This window comes from Schistocerca nitens, chromosome 4 (genome assembly GCF_023898315.1).
Source record: "Schistocerca nitens isolate TAMUIC-IGC-003100 chromosome 4, iqSchNite1.1, whole genome shotgun sequence".
Taxonomy (NCBI): domain Eukaryota; kingdom Metazoa; phylum Arthropoda; class Insecta; order Orthoptera; family Acrididae; genus Schistocerca; species Schistocerca nitens.
Window position 1 is genome coordinate 774,143,221 of NC_064617.1, and position 26,973 is coordinate 774,170,193.

The window sequence follows — 26,973 nt, forward strand, 5'->3', positions numbered from 1 at the left end:
GAGTAGAAGTTCGAGAGGTAAACGTAATCCTTGGCAACACCATGAAGGATTCTCCACGATATCTGTTCTTTCCACAGTGTTTGGGTCCCAAACTCATGTTCCATGTTTCCTCCAGATGGGAATCCATCGAAAATCACTCTCCAAACTAAATCGGGACTTGTCTGTGAAACTAAACCTGGCCTACTGTTCAACTGCCTAGGTGGCATGTTGATAACTTCACTCTAGACGTTTCCTTCTGTGAAGACACTTCATATGTAGACATAGAGGTCTCTGACAATAAAGGTATCTGCTGAAACCTTCTGCACACCTTTTGCCTCGGTACAACACATCCAGTGGATGCTGTGAGCTCACATGCATGCCATGCAATACTAAGGCAGTACTGTTGTGCCATTACAGGCAAATGATGGTTCTCTCTTCTGAAGTCACATGTGGTTAGCCCTGTCCTGGTCTTGCGGATACAGTTTTGGTCTCTGTAAACTGTTGCCATATCCGAGAAATGACAGAACGATTCACAACAAGCCATTGAGTCACATCAGTTTGCGACTGTTCTGCTTCCATTCTTTCTATGACCCTCTTCTGCAGAGTGTCTGGCAGGCATTTTCTCTGTGATACACTGCACCATCTCTGACTACACAACGATTAATGTGGGACTACCTGGCAAACATTACCTACTTTCATGCATGCCTTGCCCTGCTGTCATTGTTAGCATGATTGTACGTAGGCTGGAATGCCATCTTCCATGCAGATCAATATCATATGGATATCTGGTTGACAGTTTGTATGATTAAATCGTGAATTAGACACAGGATGGGGAAATAATGGTTTGTTGCTGTAATTTTGGACACTAGTGTATTTCAATTTCCCCAAGCTTAGTAGTGAATGACCACCACTGTTAGCTGCAGCTACTACTTATAATCTCATCCAGACCATATTGTAAATTACCCCTCCTACTCAAATGCCCCATATTTTTCCTTTACATCATTAACTATAGTTTCCATTTGCACTGTCAAAAAAAAATTACTTTGTATAGTCAGTTACTTGACTTACCTGGTTTATCTGATTTGTATCTCTCACCTACTTGTAATATTTGACCTATTACAGGTAAGATAAGTGTGTGCGGTCACTCCCTTGGATCATGCCACCAAACTTTATTGTTATTTTTTTTGCAGAACATTGTTGTAACTTATCATTATTTAATGTGTCACATATCTGGTCTAAGTTCAATTATTTTACATAACATTTCACTGAGATACTCTGTAATGCAGTAGCTTAAAATCTTCGCCCCTACAAAATTTCGTAGCCACACATACTGTATCTATCTTTGTACCTGATGATGGTGTAACAGCTGAAACACTGACTGTAAAATAAGGAATACCGTAGAAAATTATTCCAGGGTTGTGTGTTCATTCATAATACATAAAATATTCTACCACGGACTGTCGAAACAGACAGTCAATGCAGTTAATCTTATTTTAATATCATATGTACACAGGGTGTAACAAAAACCAAACTTTTAGGAAGCTTTCTCACATATACAGAAAAGAACAGGTTACACGGACATGGTCCGGCAACACTATTTCCACGTTAGAGCTCATTTCTTACAACTCTTCAACACATTAATCATCTGTTTTGAAACAAAGCCTCATCTGTGGACAGCATATTTGGACTAAAGTTAAGGTTGACGCACTGTTGAATGAACCATTCACGGAAGTGCTCAACATTACTTATTGCAGCTAATTGTCTTCACACTGACAATGTTGTTGTCAATTGCACAAAGAGTTTCTTCCTCCAGTTGAGGTGTTCTCATCCTTCTAGGCCTCCCCCAGTTGTGAGAAGTTGGCTGTCCCATGCCCCCTAAGATGACAATCAATTGCTTCAAACTTCTTCCTGTAGTGGCAATGTTGTTCTGGAAATCTCTTCCAAGTCAAATATTGAGCACTACAGCAATTTACCAGCCGCTAATCAGTACAGCAAATGGATACCTTCCAACTCCGCATTTGAGTGCACTTTGACTGCACTGTGCCAGAAACCACGTTTTTGATTAACACTAAACTGTTGATGGTACATACTTGATGGTAATACAGCAATGAATTTAGTCGCATGCCAACACAAGAAGTGAGATGAGTCACATGTCAATATTATCTTTGTTCGCCTGGAACAACAAACACTGGTAGGGGGCCTAAGAATTACAACTTACTATACATTCTAACCAAATGTAATCAAGAGGATATTTTGAACATTTCATGTAAGAAATTGTTTAGTGTAATGTTGATATGCTCTATTTCTCTGTGTTCCCAACAATTAATGTGATTATGAAGAGAAGCAAAAATGAGCTCTAACATGGAAATAATGTGTATCTGGACCTATATCTATGTAACACGTTTTATTCCTGTGTGTGTGTTTTAGGAATATTTCTTGAAGGTTTGACCACATCTTTTTGTTATACCCTGTATGTAAAAGTTGTATTTTTAAATAAGTGTGCAATGCAGAACACAGCTATTGCATTAACTAGTTTGGCTATAATGAAGTGATTCTGCAGAATGTTTAAATGGCATCAAGCCTTGCTAATTTATTTTCTTAAAACTGCTCATGTGCTTCACTCTCTCTACTGCTCTGGGTCACTACAACATATCACAGTTTACAGTTTGAAGGTATACTTCATAATGGTTACTCTGATACGGTGTTAAGCAACAATGAGATGCAGGTGTTGCAACTATATGAGCAAATGGATAAACAAACATTAATTATAATAAAAAGGAAGGATATACTGTCCCACGTATAAACAAACAATTGAATGTTATTACTGACTACAAATGTAAAAGCATTTGTTACTCATAAACTTGGTTTGCTGGTTGGTTGGGAGGGGATTTTAAGGGACTAAACAGCAAGGTCCTCAATCCCTTATTCAAGGGACAGTCCAGCAGGAATTAGAGACATCAGACAGAAATTTTCTTGATACATCCACTCACAGAAAGGCAGATGAGCTGGCACTATCACTGAGGTCAGAGAAAAGATAGCAAAAAGCAGATATCATAGGGTGACAAGCTACACTGAGACGTCTAGAGGCTAAATGATCTTGAGGGGGACCGAAACTTTACCTCCTTGAAACAGATCCGTCCTAGTTTGTGCAGCTAATATTAAGCTGATGAATATGGGCCAGCCAAGTCAGGTTTTGATCGAAGAGGTTTCCAAAAATCCAGGACAACATCTAAGAGCTGCATACCCAAGTACAGTTCTGGGTCAGAAAGAAGCATGACATAATGCAGAAATATGACTCACATTTTCATGGGAGAAAATGGGAAACCATAGGAAATGGTCTGAGTGGATGCCCTTCAGATGGCTTTTTGGAGATGGTGATCAACTAAGTCTCAAATTGGATTTATACCAAATCCAAAAGCCATTAATGTACAGCGAGAAAGTAACCACTGGTCCAACAGAGGTGACTAGCCCATCAATGGTGATAAGGAAGTGTGTTACACTCAGTAAGGAGACCTGAGGAACACCATTCTCTTGGAACTGTGTGAAGCTGAGAGACTGACATATCATCTCTACCATGAAATGATCATTGAGGCAAAATGCGCCGAATAAGAATCAGTAGGGATTCCCAAAAGTCTGTCATGGAGTGGGGATGAAGACACTATCCCTCCATTGTGAAAGGAAAATATCTTAGCCAATTATGGTTGAAGACTGTAAGTAAATGGAGTCTGTGAGTGGCATGTTGGCTCATAAGATTATGAATAAAACCATGGCCTGGGGGCTTAATGTGTGGCAAATCGAGAAACTGAACTAGTTTCCAGTCAGTTAAAGATGTGTAATATAGAGTTAGGTGGTAAAGGATAGAGGGCTGTCTTCAATTAGTCTTTTATGTCTTCAATAGATAGATGGCTACGGAGAGAACACAGACATTGTTGCAACATGGGCTGCCAGGTGTTCTGCAACAACAGGTGCATTGGTGGAAATACTACCATGTCAGAGAAGACCTGAAACAAATGCTGATCTTTGGCAGTCCAACAGGCTACGGAGCTTCACCAATACCATAGTTGAAGAGACATACATTCATTCTTATTGTGTTCAATTAGGCCATGAGCATGGAGCTGCATAAAAGTAATGAGGGTGATCAGTGAAAGATGTCACTTGAGATGTTGCAGGGACATTTAACAGTCCAAAATGTTCCAGCCCCCCCACCACCAGTGGAGCGGCCCACTGAAACAGTAATAACTGTTGCAATTGTACAGTCTCTTCGGTCTATCATGGTACCACACCACAGTGGAGGGGCATACAGAAAGGGTAATAACAGTTGCAATGGAGCGATTAATCACACCAGAGGCATCTCTGACAAATTCGTCAATTCAGTCTCACAGGGAAGAGGAGGAGGTGACAGTGGTGGTGTAAAATGCCTGGGCATTTACAAGTTGGGGCTAATGACCAGAATAAATGCCTGGGCATTTATGCATTTTAAAGATTAACTGATAAGTAGCACTTATAAAAAATTTTAAGTTGATATTTTGTATTGAAAAAGGTGTTTTGTAACACTGCATCTTCAGTGGTCGGGTAATGAAATTGAAAAAGCTGCTTGACAGTTAGGGAGAGTTGTTAGGGGAAATAAATTGGACTGTAAAAATAACTCTTTACATCTTTAATGAGGCCAATTCTTGGGGTATTACATAATAAAAAAGAAAACAATACTCAAGTTTAAAAGTAATTTTTGAAGTTAAGTATAGTTTATATTAAGTAACTAGCCTATGGGTAGTATGTCGTTTTGTAGGGTGGGCAACCACAGCCAAACTTCGACATTTTTTCAAAGAAAATTCCGCACTGGCTGTATGAATGATTTTTTTTAAATTTGCGACTGATTTCGCCCCACTTATCGGTGCATCCTCAAACAATATATGCTATTTATAACATAGTAACATAAGAGTGGCTACCGGGCAATATTCAACGTTACTATGGGTAGTATTTTGACTTATACTATACTACCATAAAAAAAAATTAAAAAATCCTTCTCAATCAGTTACTTGATCTTCATAAGTTGAGGAAGATACAGGAAGTTCCGGCTCTGCTTCAGATTCTCCTGAATCTGATTTCTCACTGACTACTATGTTCCTTTCCATTTTGCCTTTGCCTGGACTGTTCAGTATGGGTTTTTCCTTGGGATCAACAGGCTTATGTTGTGTTTCTGCTCCACTTATCAATTACCGGTTATAGGAGAGGTAGGACAATTCTGCAGTTGTCTCTGATGTGAGTCTGTTTCATTTATTACTATGGATCCATCCAAAATGTGCTGAAAGAATGCCCTATACCAGTATATGTAATTGGTGAGCCCAGAAGTTTTACAACAGCTTCTGCCAATTCACAAGTTCCTCTTCAACCTCGACACCACAATAAAGGGTTTACACACTGATTTTTATCTTCCTGAGGGTGAGGTCTCACTCCTTCCTATACAAATTTCCTGGACCACATTTCCTTGTTTGTCTCTATAGTCAGCTAAGTTCTCTCTAAGCTAAATAAAATTTAATCCAGTGTTCTCTGCTGTGCCACATACAAAGCTTATTGCATCAAGCACCTTGATAGCCATCATGTGCTAGGTGGGCATTGATTCTTTGTTATTAAATCCTTTTTGTGTTAGTGTTCTCATTTTATCTTCACAGTAGTACAGCCGAATGAAAGTAGATAGAGAGAGGAGCAGAATAGAAAACATAGTTTATATGTGCTAAATATTTATAGCGTGTGTGTGTCCATTTGTATGTATATGTACGTGTTCTCTATCTTGTGAAAGGCATTCTAGTAATTTCCTTTTTTTAATTTTCCATAATTTATTTCCATTTCGTTTTGGACATTTTTTCTTTCACATGCTGGAAGCTGTTCTTAATTTGGTTGGCTTTGCTACAAAAACTTTCGGATCACAGCTAACAAGTTTATTCAATGCACCAACTATAAAAAAAGAGAATATGGAATAAAATTTATGGTATGATCACCTTATAGAACATCAACACTAAACTTTAAATTTATGAACAAAATTATCAGTAAATCAGGATAGAAGAATTGGCAATGGAACAATGAAAGTTTTTTTTGTGTGTGTGTGTGGGGGGGGGGGGGGGGGGGGGGGGAGGGGGGGGGAGCAGCGGCACAAAAACAACTGAGGTCATAAGTGCCCATGCCATAAACTCAGAACACTAATATGAAAAAGAAGTTAAAAGTGACTACACATTAAGCTCAACTGGTGGAAGAAAAAACAGCTAAAAACAAGGACTTCCTCCTGGGGAAAGATCCACAGAATACGCCACAGACACAGCTAGTGGCCAAATGTCCTTCACCATATTGTTATGACAAATAAGAAGTATAACGCAGTCGTCGACAGCCCACAAATCGTTCGCTAAAATGGCTGATAACTCAGATGGCAAACACACACAAGAATGTAAGTGGTTAAAATAAGAGCACTCAATAAGGAAATGGCTAATTGTCAAAGATTAATGACGATGATCACCTAGTGGGGGGGATCACCACCTAACAAATGACTGTGGATAAAATGACAGTGCCCAATATGCAACCCAGCTCAAATGATCTCGTGTAGAGTGGGCTGAAGGAGATTGGCAAAGCCACTGAGAGAGGTTTAATTCCCCGGAGCTTGTTCCCATGATGAGAAGACCAGTGGTGATGCCAAAGTGACACCACCTGCTGACAGATGGCAACACAGAGACCGTCTGAAGGAATGGAAGAACTAGCAGTCTAAGGTAGGAATGTCAGAAGCCTTGTTTCCTATCAGACTGACATGACGAGGAACCCACACGAACTTCACAGTGGCTCCTACAACAGGGTGGACTGCGTATAGCACACAGAGGCTCTGAAGGGCACTGAGAGAATCTGAGCATATGACAAATTAAAAAGCATGTATCACCAGATGGACTGGGTGGCCTGATGGAGAGCAAAGAGCTCTGGTGTAAATACTGAACAGTGTTCCAGAAACTGATACCAAAAATGGTCAGTACCAATGACGAAGGCACACCCAAAACCACAGTGAGTCTTAGCGATAGTACGTTCATGTACTTTATTGGCTCTAAGTTGCATGTGAAGGTCGAGAAACATCCAGTGATAGACTGAATCCAGAGCACTTTCCTTTGAAAGCAAATGAAGTCCAAGATGAACACAGGCCGTGGCACAAAGCCACACAAAGCACCCATTGGGAACGTGACATGTAGCATGAAGTTAAGCTGCTGGACCAATAGTTGAAAGCAAACTCCGGGAGGTAACAGAGAATTAGGACATGTCTCATACTGACAGTCAAGTGAGTCATTGAAAAATGAGACATAGGATGGGTGACCAGGAATGGCAGATAAATAGCATGCATATCTGCAGTAAGACAATAGTAGTTCAGCAGCTTCAGCACAGACACTCCCAACTGGGCTAGTGTAAAAGGTGCTAGTGGCCAAATGGATTCCATGACGGTGGACTGTATTAAGACAGCGATAAGTTGAACGGACGTGCAGATGAATAAATGAAACACTCATAGTCTCATTTCGAACAGAAAGGGATCGGTACAAATGGAGGAGTGTGGTCCAATCTGCTCCCCAGGAAGTAACTGCTCAGGACACATATGACATTGAGGGACCGGGTACAGCGAGTGGCCAGGTAAGACATGTGGGAGGACTGAGAAAGTTTTCTATCACACAAGAGCCCCAGGCCCAATATGTAAAGATGGTGGAAGAAACCCACTGCACCGCCAGAAATTTATGCAAAATGTTTTTTCAGTGGAAAAGCAAAAGCCATTCCACGGGTACAGGTGATCGACACGTCACTGAGGACACTGCTCAGAGAGACAAGTCCACGGGGAACTGCAATAGATTGCAAAGTCACTGACGAAAAGGGTGTTATTGACGAAAAGGGAGTTGGAGATGCCCGGCAGGAGACAGGGCATAACAGGGTTAATGGCCCAACATGTGTAGAGTATGGAGCAAGTGTCATAGGCTATCTCTCTCTTAAAAAAAAAAAAAAAAAAAAAAAAAAAAACACCCAGGGCCAAAGTCTGGTATTTCTACAGAGAAACATTCATGACATGATTTGACAAAGTGACTAGATGGTCAATTGCAGAATGGCGCACTCAAAATCCACACTGTGCAGTGGTTAGTAGATTGTGAGATTCGAGCCAACATACCAACTGGCCATGAATCATGCATTCCATCACCTTGCAAACACAGCATGTGAGAGAAATGGGCGGTACCTAGAAGGAACGTGTTTGTCTCTATCCGGGTTAGGTATGGGTATGAAAGTGACTTCACGCCAGCACCTGGTAAATATGCCATCTGCCCAAATGGAGAAAGTGATTGCCTGCATGAGAAAGATGCTGCAACATCTGAATGTGAACTTTGTCCGGCACTGGAGCGGAAGATCAGGATGAAGAGGGAGTATGATCTCCGTTGGTGTCAAAACTTAAAGCAATAAACAAAAATTTTGCAAGGTTGTGTTTATCTGTTACAAAACAGCATAAACAAGTGATAGTAAAGTAGAAACAATGTAAAGAATACAGAACTTAAACAACTGCAACGTGCGAGACAGTAGACAAAAATGTTCTGCACTTTTTCCAACTAAACTGATTTACACATGGATTCTGACAACTGGTTAATGTGCTCAGTATGCAGTGCGATCACCTCTGGCAGCGATACAGGCCTGACAACAATGAGGCATGCTGTGAATGATACCATCAATCTCATGTTGAGGCAATAATGCCCATTATGTCTGCAGAGCTGCTCGCAAATCTTGGACAGTGGTTGGTGGATGCTGATGTTTTGCAACCCATCTCCCTAACGCATGCTCTATGGGATTCAAATCAAGAGAGCGAGCAGGCCTCGCCATGCATACAATATCTTCCATTTCCAAGTAAACATCAACCACCTGTGCTCTATGAGGTTGAGCATCATCGTCCATTAATAAGAAATCTGAGCCCACAGTGCCTCACAACAATAGCAAGTGAGGTCATGATACCTGACAGCAGTTAAATTTTGCCCATTCACTCATACAATTTCATGAAGAGGTATTCAAGTTGTCAACATGATCCCTGTCTCCACCATTAGGGATCCTCCGAATTACAGGCCTTCTGTACACCATTTGCCCCGTTACAACACGTCCAGTGGATTCTGAGAGCTCACATGCCAGTTGTCACGCAATTCTCAGGCAGTACTGTTATGCCCCTACAGCCAAATGATGGTTCTCTCTTCTGAAGTCACATATCCGCCCTGCCCTAGTTTTACAGAGACTGAAGCTCTGTCGTGAAAACTAGGGCAGGGCCGACCATGTGTGACAGCATAAAGAGGTCCAAATTAGAATAGATGTGCATGGAGTCTGAAAGGAATTTGGGTTCTTCAGTGTTAAGACAAATGATATTGAGTTGACTGAGAACATCAGTCAAGAGGGTACCTGTGGACAGGTTCTGGATGAATCCCAAAGGGGATGGTGTGCACAAAAGTCATCGAGCAGCAAAAAGGGGTGAGGGAGTTGATCAATAAGCTGAAGGAAGTCTGTCCTGATGACGCCGAATGACGGAGGTAAGTACACTTTGTAAAGAGAAAAAATGAAGTGAGGAAGGATAAAGCAGGCTGCAATAGCTTGCAATCAAGTGTTCAGTTATATGGTTTGGCTATGAACATGGTCCTGGATGAACAGCATGACTCCTTCTATGAGATGGGATGCCACCCTTGGGAGGAAGGTCAAAGCAGATAGAAGGAAATGCGAGAGGTCAAGGTGGACACGAGGAAGTAATTTTGTTTCTTGGAGGCAGAAAACATGCAGATGCTACGGTTTCAAGAAGGACCGTGATTCCTCCTTGTTGGATCTAATGCCATAAACATACCAGTGGAGGAGAGTCATCATGCAAAAAAGAGGATGAGGGAACAAATGAATGGTTGTCACCTTGGAAACTGCCAAGTGCCAGCCTTTGAAGACTCAGCTCAACAGGGAGCAACGGCTGGAGGATCCTGTTCCATGAGATCTGCATAGGTGTTGGACTTCTCTCTTGGTTGGCCTGCAGATTCCAGAACAGAAAAACAGCAGACAGTGCGCACTGGTGAAATGGGAGGTCAGCTGGGTGAGGGTGTCATGCGGCGACACTGTTGAAGAGGATCTCCGAGTCGGGGAAGGAGAAAACCGTTTGTCTTTGTCTGATTCTTTAGAGCCTTTGTGGCTGGCAGATGAAGACTCAGATGTTTGTGGCTGGAGTGTTTTGTCCTTTGCAGCCTGCTGGGTGTGAAGCAGGTCATTTTGCTGTCGTGGGCGAAGATTTGGTGCCTTGTTGTGCAGGTGGACAAGAAAGAGATGGGGATGCTATCATGATACAACTGCAGTGCTGAATTTGAGGTCACAAGTATGCGTGGCCATGTCCTTCGTGGAGAAAGGCATAGGAAGAACAGTATTGTTAAGTGCCAGATGGTAAAATGCAGGGCTTTTGACTAACCAACAACTTGCAAGCGACAAGGTAAGGTACTTTTTCCTTCGTCCTGATCTCATGGACAGCCCGCTCATCGAAATACATGGGTCATTCTCAGGATGAGGCGGCATGGTTGCCATTGCAATTGATACAATGGAGAGGACGTGCACAATCGCCCTTGTGAGCATCCCTACCACAAGTAACACATTTGGTCATGTTTTGACAAGATATGCAAGTATGGTTGTAATGTTGACACTGGTAGCAATGCATTGGATTTGGAATGTACAGTCAGACAATGGTGACTTCATAGCCTGCACTGATCTTTAATGGAAGCAGTACCCAAATCAAACATGAGAAACATTGTGTGTAGGCTCTATGGTTGCATCAACTTTTTTCATCACTCGATGGACTGCAGTGAGCCCTGATCAGAGAGATAAGTTTGGATATCTCCCTTGGTTAGACCATCCAACACATGCGAAGAATTCAGTGTTTGATGGGACTCTGACACAAACAGGATAGCCATGGAGGAGTGAAGCCGTAAGGCAATTGTTGGACTTGAAAATCATAACTGATCTCCAGAAGTAAAGTTCCATTACATAAATGAGAGCAGGATTTCACAGGGCCTAGAACTGCATCAACATCTTTCTGAATAATAAATGAATTAACTGCAGCAAAGGACTGACCTACTTCAGTACATGATACCATGAGGAACAGAAGTGTATCTGGGAGACTCTTTCGATCTTTAGCCTCACTCCGTGTACATTTAGTAGAAGTAAACTGAGATGATGATTGGCTCACTGTGATGTCAGCATCTCCGATGGCGTGCTCCTTCCAACTGATGCCCCCCCCCCCTCCCTCTGGGGGGCTCACTAGCCTTAAGTGACTGCTCACACTTCAAGCCACACATCCCAAACTCCTGACAAGAGGGGGGGGGGGAGGGGGGGAGGGGGGGCGGCTACGTGCGACCCCTACCTGTCAACCCAGATGTGGGAAATAAGTGTTAACTAGTAACCCATTATGTGTCAAACGGATGGGCTCACCTTCAGGTGCGCACAGAGAGGAAGAAGAAATGTGGAGGAAACTCAAATGCCAAAGCTGAGGAAGGGTAGGAGATGGAGAACAAAGTAAGAAAGAAAAAAACATATGAGGTGCTGTTTTGGTGTCTATTACAACCTCAGAACACATTACCAAAAATATCCCAGACATGTTCCCCAAGGGAGGGGGAAAAAAGAATACTATAAGGAAAGACATGCAGCACAGAAAGGGAAGAGGTGCTGCACAGTTTGGGGCCAAGCACGAACTCACAAAAGAGTGGCGAGTCCCCAGGTGGTGTGTCTTTAATGAATTCTATGCTGACTTGGACCAAACTATATAAAAATGATTGAGTGTTCTAGAAACCAACTGCTGGAAGTGGCGTAGAGTTGCTGAAACACGTTTCAGCAAGAAAACTGAGAAGAGCATATTTTGCTAAAATTACAGAATCCAATTTTATTGTTTTGTCAGGTAATACAGCCGCTTTAGAGCTTTACAAACCTAAGAATGATTACTAGGTGCAACAAATTTTTTGGCAGCAAAAGGTCAGAACAAAAACTGATATTTTTAACTTCAAGATGGATTTCTGGATTTTTAAGTAAGAATAGAGTATAAATATTTTCTAGTACATTATAGTAACTTTTTAATAATGGTAACTTTCAGCACGGAAGTGCCATCAATATTGGTAACAGACAACTGCTAAAAATGGACACTGGTTCTCACACCACAGGTAATGACCATAAATGTATAAATATTTTGAGTCATCGATATAATTCATAGAAATACAATTTACATGAAGCTTTCACAAGAGAAGCATAAATGAAAATTGGCTGTAATTTTAAACTTAGGTGGAATGTGTGGAGGGGGAAGGAGGGTAGATGAGGGGACAGTACATGAAATTAGCAAACAAATTCACATTGTCACTTACACAATTTTCCATTGCATCATCACACTTCTCTTCACCGAATGTACTTTGTGGACAAGTCAAAAGTTCCCCATAAGGCACCTCTTCTTTTGAAGTACTTCCCTGAGCCTTCAGAATAAAAAAGAACCATTACTGTTTTAACTAAGGTAAGAACAAAATACAGTAATATCTTAGTAGCTAATTCGAAATAAGATTTTACAAATATTCACAGGCAACCAAAAAATGCTGCAAAGCAAAACGCTAATTACTGTCATCAAGAGACATAACAATTTTAAGGCACACATAATGTATGTACAGATATGTAGCAATTGTTGCAAAGGTTTGGTTGTATTGTATTGTATTTTTATTGGTCCTGTTGTCTACATAGCAGCTTATGCATAAGACATTGGAGAAGTCAAGTTGTAAATATACAGGCTGAAAGTAATTTCAAGGCATAAATATTTAAGGTAACAATAATACACTTTACACGTAAGTATTTATATAACAAATTTCATAAATTTAAATATTCTACAATGGAGTAAAAGCAGTGATGCTGTAAATATGACTTCTAGAGATTTTTCCAAACGTATTGACCTCAGTGATAGCTTTTATGTTTTCAGGAAATTTGTTATAAAGCTTAACTCCCATGTGAAAAGTACCTTTTTGGCACAGTGCTGTGCTGATTTGAGTCATATGTAAGTTTCTGTTTTGTCTGGTAAAGTGCTCATGTATATCACAGGTTTTATGCAGTCTCCGGTCCTTGCCTATTACATTTAATTTAGAGAACAAAAGGGTTTCCATAATGCATACAAGAATGGGGGAAAGAAATACAGTAGAAGAAGAATGGGTAGCTTTGAGGGATGAAGCAGTGAAGGCAGCAGAGGATCAAGTAGGAAAAAAGACGAGGGCTAGTAAAAATCCTTGGGTAACAGAAGAAATATTGAATTTAATTGATGAAAGGAGAAAATATAAAAATGCAGTAAATGGAGCAGGCAAAAAGGAATACAAACGTCTCAAAAATGAGATCGACAGAAAGTGCAAAATGGCTAAGCAGGGATGGATAGAGGACAAATGTAATGATGTAGAGGCTTATCTCACTAGGGGTCAGATAGATACTGCCTACAGGAAAATTAAAGAGACCTTTGGAGAAAAGAGAACCACTTGTATGAATATCAAGAGCTCAGATGGAAACCCAGTTCCAAACAAAGAAGGGAAAGCAGAAAGGTGGAAGGAGTATATAGAGGGTCTATACAAGGGCGATGTACTTGAGGACAATATCATGGAAATGGAAGAGGATGTAGATGAAGATGAAATTGGAGAAACGATACTGCATGAAGTTTGACAGAGCAGTGAAAGACCTGAGTCGAAACAAGGCCCCCGGAGTAGACAACATTCCATTAGAACTACTGACAGCCTTGGGAGAGCCAGTCCTGACAAAACTCTGCCGTCTGGTGAGCAAGATGTATGAGACAGGCGAAATACCCTCAGACTTCAAGAAGAATATAATAATTCCAATCCCAAAGAAAGCAGATGTTGACAGATGTGAAAATTACCGAACTATCAGTTCAATAAGTCACAGCTGCAAAATACTAACGCGAATTCTTTACAGACGAATGGAAAAACTGGTATAAACTGACCTCGGGGAAGATCAGTTTGGATTCCGTAGAAATATTGGAACACGTGAGGCAATGCTGACCCTACGACTTATCATAGAAGCTAGATTAAGGAAAGGAAAACCTACGTTTCTAGCATTTGTAGACTTAGAGAAAGCTTTTGACAATGTTGACTGGAATACTCTCTTTCAAATTCTGAAGGTGGCAGGGGTAAAATACAGGGAGCGAAAGGCTATTTACAATTTGTACAGAAACCAGATGGCAGTTATAAGAGTCGAGGGATATGAAAGGGAAGCAGTGGTTTGGAAGGGAGTGAGACAGGGTTGTAGCCTCTCCCCAATGTTACTCAATCTGTATATTGAGCAAGCAGTAAAGGAAACAAAAGAAAAATTTGGAGTAGGTATTAAAATCCATGGAGAAGAAATAAAAACTTTGAGGTTTGCCGATGACATTGTAATTCTGTCAGAGACAGCAAAGGACCTGGAAGAGCAGTTGACCAGAATGGACAGTGTCTTGAAAGGAGGGTATAAGATGAACATCAACAAAAGCAAAACAAGGATAATGGAATGTAGTCGAATTAAGTCAGGTGATGCTGAGTGAATTAGATTAGGAAATGAGACACTTAAAGTAGTAAAGGAGTTTTGCTATTTGGGGAGCAAAATAACTGGTGATGGTTGAAGTAGAGAGGATATAAAATGTAGACTGGCAATGGCAAGGAAAGCGTTTCTGAAGAAGAGACATTTGTTAACATCGAGTATAGATTTAAGTGTCAGGAAGTTGTTTATGAAAGTATGTGTATGGAGTGTAGCAATGTATGGAAGTGAAACATGGACGATAAATATTTTGGACAATAAGAGAATAGAAGCTTTCGAAATGTGGTGCTACAGAAGAATGCTGAAGATTAGATGGGTAGATCATATAACTAATGAGGAAGTGTAGAATAGGATTGGGTAGAAGAGAAGTTTGTGGCACAACTTGACTAGAAGAAGTGATCGGTTGGTAGGACATGTTCTGAGGCGTCAAGGGATCACCAGTTTAGTATTGGAGGGCAGTGTGGAGGGTAAAAATCGTAGAGGGAGACCAAGAGACGAATACACTAAGCAGATTCAGAAGGATGTAGGTTGCAGTAGGTACTGGGAGATGAAGAAGCTTGCACAGGATAGAGTAGCATGGAGAGCTGCATCAAACCAGTCTCAGGACTGAAGACCACAACAACAACAACAACAACAACAATGTATACACATGGTAATGGAGGAATACCAGATTTCTTAGACAGGGGTTTACAAGAGTCTCTAGGCTTGCACCCAAACAAGTTTCTAATCGCCCTTTTTTGTAGTTTAAAAGTGCTATTAGCTGTTTTAGAGTTTCCCCAGAAGGTGACCCCATATCTAAGACAAGAATGAAAGTATGCATGATATGCATTCAATACTGTTTTCTCACTACAGCATGATTGTAATGAACAAAGAAGGTAACATGTTTTGCTCAGTTCTGCATTGAGATATTCAATATGCTTATTCCATCTGATGTTACTCTGCAGCCAAAGTCCTAAGAATTTGGTTTCAGTATTGTTACCAACTGGTTCGCCATTGATAATGACTGATGGGATAAACATGTCCTTGTTAGGAACATTGTGGAATTTTAGAGCAATGGTTTTCTTACTGTTTATTACAAGCCGATTACTCTGTGCCCAGCTGCTAAGTTGTTTCGTGACCGTGTTTACTGTCTGCTGTAACTGTCCGTCGTCGTCTCCTTTTAGTAGAATCGTGGTGTCATCTGCAATTATGATTGTTTTGTGTGCATCAACATTTAAGCTTAGATCATTTATGTACAGAAGAAACAGAAGGGGGTCCCAATACTGATCCTTGGGGTACACCACATTTAATTTGTTTATAGTCAGATAAGTGATTAGATACAGTTTTTAGTTCAATATTCGTGTGCTTGATGCACACTGCCTGCATACAATTAGTCAGGAAGGAGCTGATCCACTTGTTGGACAGACCTCGAATACCATATCTTTCTAGCTTTGATAGCAGAATTTTATGGTCCACCATGTCAAAAGCTTTTGACAAGTCAATAAAGACTCCTATTGTTTCCAGTTTTTTGTCCATCAGGTTTAGGATGGAACTGATGCACTCATAGACAGTAGTTGTCGTTGACCTCTTATTTCTGAATCCATGTTGTTCATTACATAGGACGCTGTTTTTATTTATAAATTTCTTAAGTTTCTCATACATAATTTTTTCCAGTACTTTAGAGATGCAGGAGCAGGAGGAAATTGTGATGGGTCTGTAGTTATTTACATTGTCTTTATCCCCTTTTTTATATACAGGAATAACTTTTGATGTTTTCAACACATCAGGAAAGTGCCTGCCTGAAGTGAGCAGTCGGATAAGTGTGTGAGTACTTCAATTAGGTTTGATGCGCTCTTCTTTAACATTGTTGTAGGTATACCATCAGTAACTGCCGATTTGGAATTTTTTAGTCCTTTTATTGCTTTACCTACTTCATCTTGTAAAACAGAACTGATGTACATTGATCCTCTACATGCACTTATTTTATATTCATTTGCCTGGGTGCTCTTAAAGTTTGATTGTAACATATTATCAGCAACACCTGTGACAAAGTTGTTAAATGTGTTGGCTACTTCTAAGGGGTTTGTTACTTTTTTATTTTTATGTGATAGTGTTATATTTTTGAAAGGTTGTCTGTATTCTCCACATTCTGTTTTTATAACACTCCACATAGCCTTTGATTTATTAGCTGAATTATAAATGATTTCATCATTATGCATTATTTTTGCTGCTTTTATTACTTTTCTTAATATTTTGGAGTATTTTTTTATAGTATGCGGGTACTACAGGTGAGGAATTTTTTGAGTTACATATTTCATTCGAAGTAGTCTTTTCTTCTGGCATGAAACCCTTATTCCCTTTGTGATCCAGCTGTTTGTTCTAGAGTTCCCCCGTATGGTTAATGTTTTCAGTGGGAATGCAAGTTCAAAGAAATGGGTTAATATGTCAATGAAAGTGTTGAATTTTTCATTTATATCGTCATTTTGTACACTCCTAGCCATTTTTCTTTCTGTAATAAGTTGTTGAAGTAGTTTACATTATGCTGATTATAACTTCAATATGCTGTTCTGAAAGACATGTTGTTAATAATACTGCCTTGTACTTTTATGCTTACTATTTGAGCAAGATGATCACTAAAACCTGCACTGAAAATTTTTAGTGAGGTTTTGTGTAAACCCTTCTTGACAAGAAACTGATCAAGAGCTGTTTGGCAAGTTTCTGATACTCGGGTAGCTGCTTTTACTTCAGCCTTTAAATTGTAGGATGCTGCAAGGTTCAAAATGGTCTCCCTATTTCCACTATTCGTGAAGAAGTCAATATTGAAGTCACCACAGATTATCAATTCACAATCCATTTTTTTTTACTTTATTTAGCAATGACTCCATTTTGTTTAAGGAAAGTTCAAAATTCCCAGATGGTGATCGGTTAACTGTAGCAATAACCAGGTTGAACCGAGTAATTTTTATAGCTGCAATTTCATAATCCTTTTTGACATTTGTCCTAGTTAAGTCAGGTAGTGTAATAAAATCTACATTATCCTTTGTGTAAATTGCTACCCCACCCTGCTTGCTGTTTTTCCTGCAGTAGTAAGCAGCCAAGACAAATTTGTTTATTTTTGTATTCTTGATTAATTCTGGGTTAAGCCAGTGCTCAGAAATGCATAACACTGAGATATCATGAAGTTCATGTGTTAATAGTACGTTTATTTCATCGATCTTATTACGCAGGGATTGCACATTATGGTGATAAATTTTTAGTTCGAGCGTATTCACGATTTGGTAATTGGGAATCATATTTACAGCATCACATACCTCTAGTTTAAATTAGGAACGTCAGCAGTGTTGTATTTTCGTTCTTCTTTCTTGTTTATTTTGTTTTCCTCGCTGTTGTTGGAAGGATGTTCTGGAAGCTGATACATTGTTCTATCCCTTACAAGTCTTTCTTTAATTATTTCATTAACACGATCACAAACAAACCTTTTCCCTTCATAGTTCAAATGCATTCCATGCTTCTTGTGCAGATTTCGATGCAGCTTGCTTATATCCAGTACATCGCTCTTAGCGTATTGAGAACACAGTTTCCTTATTTTAATGTTTGTTTTCCGAATTTCTTTCTTTACACACGAACTATAAATCAGATCATGCCTATGAGGAAGTGTGGCAACTACTGTGTTTCTGCATTTATTAGCTTGTAAAAAATTCTGCAGCGTTTTCACGCTAACCTCTGCTTCATTTTTTGCCACATTGTTTGAACCCATTATACAGACAATAAAGTCATTTTCTTGCATTAATTTTGTCTGAGAGTTAATGTCTACAACATTTTTACATCCCGCTCCCTGTTTCACTACACTAGTCACTGCTATGTCGCGATTTTTCTCACAGAGCATGCTGGATAGATTTCTGCCATGACTGTCTGTTAGTAATAGTACATTACTCTTTTTCCCTGATGATCTGTGTATGTTGTTGACATTATTTGAAAAAAACACTATTCATTTTCAGTTCACTGACTTTTTCAAGTCCACGATCATTTGGAGAGTCGTTATCACAGTCACTTGTTTGCAAAACATGATATTTGCTTTTTTCTGAAAATGGGACAGTTTTAGCAGACTTTGTTGTTTTTTTTGTAGTTGGAACACTATTTTTGCATGACACTTTGATTATTTATTTCAGTCACAGTTGCAGTTCAATACAGGTGATAACTAGTCTTGGCTTTTATCAGCTGTCTTCATATCTACATAACACTTTTTCCCTGTAGCTACAGTGAAACTTCACCACAATGTATAGCTGTCTCAACAATAAAATACAGGGGCGGAACTTAGAAATGGTTGGAAATAAATGAATTCAATGCCACAGATGCTGTTGAGCATCTTTTATCTGTATGCAATTAAGGTCAATGCATTTGAAAACTGCTTCCCCAAGAAAATAGTTAAATATACTCGTAAGAAACCTTGTAACAAACCATGGCTTACTAAGGGTATAAAAATATCTTGTAACCGGAAAAGGGAAATGTATCTGACAGCAAGAAAGAGTAGTGACCCAGAAACTATCAAAAATTATAAAAACTACTGTGTTATATTAAGAAAAGTTATTAAAAAATCCAGGAGTATGTGTATCATGTCTGAAATCAGCAACTCTGATAATAAAATTAAAACAATTTGGAATATTATTAAGAGAGAAACAGGTCAACCAAGAGCAGAGGAAGACAGTATTACCATCAAATTGAATGAAAACTTTACGAACAAAAAGTCAGAAGTTGAAAATATTTTTAATAATCATTTTCTAAATGTTGTGGATATAGTAGGATCCAGGTGTTCATTAGAAGATGCTAGGCTGTTAATGGAAGAGGCCATACCTATGCAATTTGATACAATTGAAATCTCACCCACTTCTCCCTCTGAAATTAGGAAAATAATAAACTTGCTTAAAAGCAAAAACTCACATGGAATTGATGGCATTTCCAGAAAAATACTAAAAGCTTGTTCTCAACAGATAAGTAAGATTCTCAGCCACCTGTGTAATAGCTCTCTGGAACAGGCCATTTTCCCTGATAGACTGAAATATGCTATTGTTATACCTTTGCATAAAAAGGGGGATAGATCTGATGTCAACAATTACCGTCCAATCTCCCTTCTAACAGCTTTATCCAAAATGTTTGAGAAAGTAATGTATTCAAGAGTAGCTTCACATATCTGTAAAAATGAAGTACTAACAAAATGTCAGTTTGGTTTCCAGAAAGCTTTTTCAACAGAAAATGCCATATATGCTTTCACCAGTCAAATTTTGAATGATCTGAATAACTGAACACCACCCATTGGGATTTTTTGTGATCTCTCAAAGGCTTTTGATTGTGTAAATCATGAAATTCTGCTAGACAAGCTCAAGTATTGTGGCATGAGTGGGACAGTGCACAAATGGTTTAATTCGTACCTAACTGGAAGAGTGCAGAAAGTTGAAATAAGTAGTTCTCGTAACATGCAAAGATCAGCACATTCCTCAAACTGGGGAACTATCAAGAATGGGGTTCCACAAGGGTCAGTCTTGGGTCCTTTGTTGTTCTTATTATATATTAATGACTTGCCATTCTATATTCATGAAGAGGCAAAGTTAGTTCTCTTTGCTGATGATACAAGTATAGTAATCACACCCGACAAACAAGAATTAACTGATGAAATTGTCAATACTGTCTTTCAGAAAATTACTAAGTGGTTCCTTGTAAACGGATTCTCACTGAATTTTGATAAGACACAGTACATACAGTTCCGTACAGTGAATGGTATGACGCCATTAATAAATATAGACCTTAATCAGAAGCATATAGCTAAGGTAGAATATTGCAAATTTTTAGGTGTGTCCATTGATGAGAGATTAAATTGGAAGAAACACATTGATGATCTGCTGAAACGTTTGAGTTCAGCTACTTATGCAATAAGGGTCATTGCAAATTTTGGTGATAAACATCTTAGTAAATTAGCTTACTACGCCTATTTTCACTCATTGCTTTCATATGGCATCATATTTTGGGGTAATTCATCACTGAGGAATAAAGTATTTATTGCACAAAAGCGTGTAATCAGAATAATAGCTGGAGTCCACCCAAGATCATCCTGCAGACATTTATTTAAGGATCTAGGGATATTCACAGTAGCTTCTCAGTATATATATACTCTCTTATGAAATTTGTTATTAACAACCAAACCCAATTCAAAAGTAATAGCAGTGTGCATAACTACAATACTAGGAGAAAGGATGATTTTCACTATTCAAGATTAAATCTAACTTTGGCACAGAAAGGGGTGAATTATACTGGCACTAAAGTCTTTGGTCACTGACCAAATAGTATCAAAAGCCTGACAGATAACCAACAAGTATTTAAGAAGAAATTAAAAGAATTTCTGAATGACAACTCCTTCTACTCCATAGAGGAATTTTTAGATATAAATTAAGGAAAAAAAAAAATGTTATTTTAACTTAAGTATGTTGTTAAATTAACCTAATTATGTCATGTATTGGAAAATTCGACTCGTTCCACATCATTACGAAATATCGTATTCATGATCCATGGAACTAGTATTAATCTAATCTAATCTAATCTAATCTGATGCTGCAATAAACAAGATAATTACATCCAAGTCACGTAGATTACATTCACACATGGTACATGTGAATTCATTTGCAAAAATGAGTCACAAAACGAACTGAGAAATACAAACTAACTTTGTGAGAATGACCTCTTCCAGGGGACTGATGACCTCAGATGTTAAGTCCCATAGTGCTCAGAGCCATTTGACCTCTTCGAAACCAGCAATGAAATGAAGAGGAAACAATGCAAAACAAGCTAAATTTCTGTTACATGAGATATTATTTACACATAACATGATCTGAAATGGACCTGATATCAATTGAAGGTTATTATGCAACAGCCTCCGCCAAGATCATTATGAATTGTCCGATACCACTTTTTTTATACGCATCTATGCATTTATCCTACAATTCAGTGCTTCCTACATCCTTTTATGTGTATTTTTATAGGTATCATTCAGTTCAGTTTGCCCAAATAACTTATACTTGTTTGTAATACATATAGAATGTTCTAGAATGACGTACATTCTCGTGATTGTTAATAGATTATTGTCAATAACAAAAATATGTACATATGCCAAATTAAATATCAGATCATGAAATTGAAGTAATAAATGTTTACCAACAAATATTACGAGGCTGTGGAAATGTTAGCATAAATAACTAATGCCTCTAATTATCACAATAGAAATTTGTAAATTCACCGACACGAAAATCTCATTACAATTTAAATGAAAATAACAATTATTATCCAGTGATGTAATTTCATTCGTTATTCATTTTTATGTAATTCATTGTAATTAATGATGCTTGTAACTTATGTAGATATTTACCTCTTAGTTACACCACCCAAATTTTCGAAATTCTGGTATTTGAGAAAACGTGTGTATTTAATTTATGAAGTCTGGCGCAGCATGATATGTATACTTTAAACAAATGTTAGCAATAAAATCCATACAGTTACTAATTATGAAATTAAAGTAAAATCAAAATAATTGTTGAAATCAGATTGTGAATGAATTTTCACACATAAAACCAAGATGATGATAAAAATATTATGTTATTTGACATCATATTTTATAACATGTACAAATGTAACAGCAGTTAGTTAAGATTAAATTGTTTTAAAGTGTAAGTTACATTTTGTAATAAATTAACAGTGGTAGAAATTGTTAAAATTGTATTTAAAGCAATGCAGCGACGCTGCGCGGGCAGTCAGTCAAGTTTTGTTTACTTCAGGAGTCAGTGAAGTTCAGTTCGGTTTAGCTCAGTTTCGTCAGTTGTTTTGCACTTATGTCAGTTCTGTCGATCAGATGATGTCAATAAATAATTTGTCTAGCTTGTAATTTTCATGCTGTTTTTTATTATTTGCAGCATTCACAACATTGATGAACCACAGGCCAATGCAAGTTAAGTAGTAATGTTTAAGGGGCTCCGGAACGCCCTATACTTGCAATGTTAAAATAACACTTATAAATTACATATTTCCTCACAAAGTATTTCAGTTATTAAAGATGATTTTTTTTCAATTGTAATGAAAATTCACAACATTTTTTTGCAATTTTTTATTTATATATTCAAAAATATACAGTTTTTTGGAAAAAGGCTGTGTTAAATTATGCAGAAGGTACTGTGTAACATTTACTGAAAGTTTGAAACAAATATGTTTGGAAGATCCTTAGAAAACATGTAATTAGTATGAGAAAATAAAAGTTTTGGGAATCGAGCGACAAAGATTGGATTAACTTTTTAGTGCATTCCAGGTCCATAGGATGGATTATCTTCATCCTCTGCAAACTCCTCCTCCAGCTTCCTCTTGTTCCTCCTCCTGTTTACTCTTGCTTGTATTTCTAGACTCTTTACAGCCCTGCCTGCAGCCTGAAGGCGTTCCTTGTCTAAAGCAAGCATCGCTCGTACCATGTTAGAACCTATCTTCATTCCCATATTTCTAAATACCTTTGGCTTTCCAACATTTCTCCTTTTCTTAAAAGCCTTCAGAGGATTTCTAATAACTTTACTTTTACTCATTATTATACTTCAACAAAACAGAGACTCAAGAAACAGAATTAATTACGAATATTTTCGAGATAACGACAGAGTAAATAAACATGAAACAATCGACAATCACACCAGCGATATAGATTGAACCATCACAGGTTAGCCACAACACATACTTTATCTCACATCACTAAAATGTACCTGATGAACACGGACGTTAATAATAACACCATTTGACAGCAGTTTAACAGCGCCACAGTGGGTCACGCCCATGTAGAACACATTTCAAAAAAAATTTAAAAATAGTTGTAGTCTTTTGAATTGAATAAATTATATATCTATTAAAAGGTAATAGTCTGCAGATTCAGAAAACACAAAAAAGTAAAAATTGAACTTTTCATGATTTTGAGCCTTTCCGGAGCCCCTTAAAGATCTTTACAGGGTGCTAGCTGTCACAGACACCAGTCCAGTTGGGAGGTGATTCCTTTTTGCTACCAGTGGAGCTACCTAATTGACACAATGTTTCTCATTAGCTAACCATGAATTAACGAAATTAACAGTTCCATCTTAAGGTACATGAAATTTAACTTTCTCCAAATAAATGCTATGATTTGCATAATCGAATGCTGTAGACAACAGAAGATTCTGATGAGTGGCGTTTACATTAGTAGTATATTATATTTATGTTAGTGACATTTATCAAACAATGGAAAGTCCAGGATGAACTGTAACAATATTATGAAAAGGGTAATTGTTACTCACCATATAGTGGAGATACTGAGTTGCAAATAGACATAACAAAGACTGTTGGTAGATAAGCTTTTGGCCCACAAGGCCTTTGTCAATCATAGGCAAAACACACACACACGAGGGATAGTAGGGCAGGAGTGCGGGACGGTTAAGTGCTGTTAGTGGGAGTGTGCAGGGACGAGGTGGACAATAGGGCAGTTAGGTGCAGTCGGTAGGTTAGACGGAGGGTGGGGGAGAGAGGGTGGGTAGCAGAAAAAGAGAGAAGTAAAACGACTGGGTGCATTTGTGGAATGAGAGTTGTGTAGTGCCGGAATGGGAACAGGGAAGGGGCTAGATGGGTAAGGACAATGACTAACGAATTTTGAGGCCAGGAGGGTTACAGGAATGTAAGATGTATTGAAGGGAGAGTTCCCACCTGGGCAGTTCAGAAAAGCTGGTGTTTGTGGGAAGGATCCAGTTGGCACCGGCTGTGAAGCACTCACTGAAATGAGTAATGTCGTGTTGAGTGGCGTGGTCCAATTGTTTCTTGGCCACTTCCCAACATCCTACCGTCCAGCAGCCACAGAGGAGCATTCCCCTCATGACTGAGTACCACCGAGGATGGAGCAACTGAATTACATTATCTGTCAGGGTTTTGACTACCTCTCATTGTGCCCTGAAATGAAAAAAGACCTACCCACTATTCCCCCCCCCCCCCCCCCCCCCCCACACACACACATACAGTGATATTCCACTGCCCACCGAACCTACACAATACCCACATCCATCTCTAAACAACCCCTGCTCCCAACCCCATGCCTAATGGCTTATATCCCAGAAATAGATCTTGATGCAAGACCTGTCACATACATCCTTCCACCATCACAACCTCCTCCAGTTTGGTCACAAAGCTCATCTATTCCATCAAAGCCACGGCTACATGTGAAACCAGTCATCTGATCTACAAGCTAAGCTGCAACCACTGTGCTGCATTCTACAGGGCATGACAACCAAACAAGCTGTCCACCTGCATGAATCCCCACCGAAAAACTGTGGCCAAGAAACAACTGGACCACATTGTTGCTGACATTCTTCATTTCAGTGACTGCTTCACAGCCTGTGCCATCTGGATCCTTCCCATAAACACCAGCTTTTCTGAATTGCGCAGTTGGGAAGTCTCCCTACAATATATTCTACATTACCGTAACCCTCCTGGCCTCAACCTTTGTTAGCCATTGGCCTTACCCACCTAGCCCCTTCCCTGTTCCCATTCAGTCTTTTTACTTCTCTCCTTTTCTGCTAACCCCCTCTCTCCTTGACCCTTCGTCTAATTGCCTTACTGCACCTAGCTGCCAAACTCTCCACCTCATCCCTATATGCTCCCACTAACAGCACTTTACCGTCCTGCACCCCTATCCTGCTATCCCTCCCCCTCCATCACCCCTCCTTAGCCACCTCCTTACCCCACCCGGTTGCCTCTCCCATCATGCGCTGCTGCTCACAGTGTGGCTCCAGTTGCCAGAGACTGTGGTCATGTGTATGTGAGTTTTGTGTGTGTATTGGGGGTGCGGGGGGCTTGTGCATGTGTGTTGTCTATGTTTGACAAAGGCCTTGTTGGCTGAAAGTTTATTTCTGACAGTTTTTTTGTTGTGCCTAGCTGCTACTCAGCATCTTCTCTATAGAGTGAGAAGTAACTATCCTTTTCATAATATTGCTAGTGACATTTATATGATTTACATATGTTGCTGACGAATTGAGTGATTCTAATTTCTGTGGCAAGCAATTCTGATCTAATAACTTATTTCTACGTATGTGTTCAACAACACTACAAAGTGAGAATATACACTTCTTGGCCTGGCAGTGGAAGATTCCTTTTTAGGGGAAAAAAAATTATTTCTCAATATAGGCCCTCTATAGGTCAAAGAACTTTTTCCATTATTTTCTAATGAGTACACTGCATCTCCAAAACACAGTTCTTGGAAGGGGGGGGAAAAAAAAAACCACACACACACACAACACAAGCACACACACACACACACACATGACATCTGTGGCTATCATAATTACTTCATCAGACTCAAAATATACCTCAGCCACCATTTCCTTAGACACAGACATATATACATGTCAGCAAGCTGGTGAGTGAGACATGTTCCAAAAATTCACACTTCAACATACCACCTTTCATCAGGGCACTGCATCTTCTACAATGGTTCTTCAGTATTAGTATTTATAATTTTTCAGTGAGAGTCTCTTCTCATATTTTGCATCCAGTTGGACTGAAAGACTGGCAAATTAATCATGTGTTGTTTTCACCTTTTGTATTAATGAATAGAGAGATTTCCTTATGTATCCCAGAAAATAACTGCCACTTATTTGGTGGAGCGAATAGCTCTCACCCAGTGATGTGTCGCACTCATTGTGAATGTTTGACGGAGATGGCAGCACCATAGAGCACACAGATCTCAGGCAGCAGTCAGAGTGGGGACTGTTTTTGATACAATGGCAAAAAGTCTTCCTGGTGGATGCCGTAAATGCTGAGTGCCGTCAAGATGACCACAAGACTGTGTTTATGGCATATTGCCAGGCAATGTTGATGAGTGATGATGGCACGAATGGAACTTTAAATCAGCTGTGACAATAGACAAGGCAGTGACCATGGAATCATGGCATCAACGTTTGGAAAAATATGCACAGGTGCGGAGAGATTATGTAGAGAAATGACACAAGGTTCACAGTTTTCATATGCTTAGTTTGCGTTTTGTGTGAGGTGAAGGGTGGGGAAAGGAGGTGTTATAACTTGAATGCATCTCCTAAAGTAGTAGCATGTAAAAGTGAAATACTTAAAGCTCTCTCTCTCTCTCTCTCTCTCTCTCTCTCTCTCTCTCTCTCTCTCTCTCTGTGTGTGTGTGTGTGTGTGTGTGTGTGTGTGTGTGTGTGTGTGTGTGTGTGGGGCGCGCGCCCGCGAGTGAGAGTGAGGTTGGGGGATGTTATATTGCATCTGTTCTTAATGTAAGGTCTAGATGAACCCCCCTCTCCCAAGTCCTCTTACTTCCAGGTTGAAGGAATGCATAGTTTTCAATTTTATCAATATCAGTAGACCATGCTTGGAGGTGTATCTCCTGCAAGTACT

General features: G+C 39.3%; 1 protein-coding gene across 1 annotated transcript in view; it reads right to left on the reverse strand.

The window, feature by feature from the left end:
- Nucleotides 1-26,973, reverse strand: part of LOC126251628 (E3 ubiquitin-protein ligase TRAIP) — a 222,167-nt gene that overhangs the window by 16,073 nt on the left and 179,121 nt on the right. Inside the window, exon 7 of the mRNA XM_049952172.1 lies at nt 12,375-12,479. Within this exon, the coding sequence (XP_049808129.1) occupies nt 12,375-12,479 (105 nt within the window). The remainder of the gene's footprint in view (nt 1-12,374; nt 12,480-26,973) is intronic.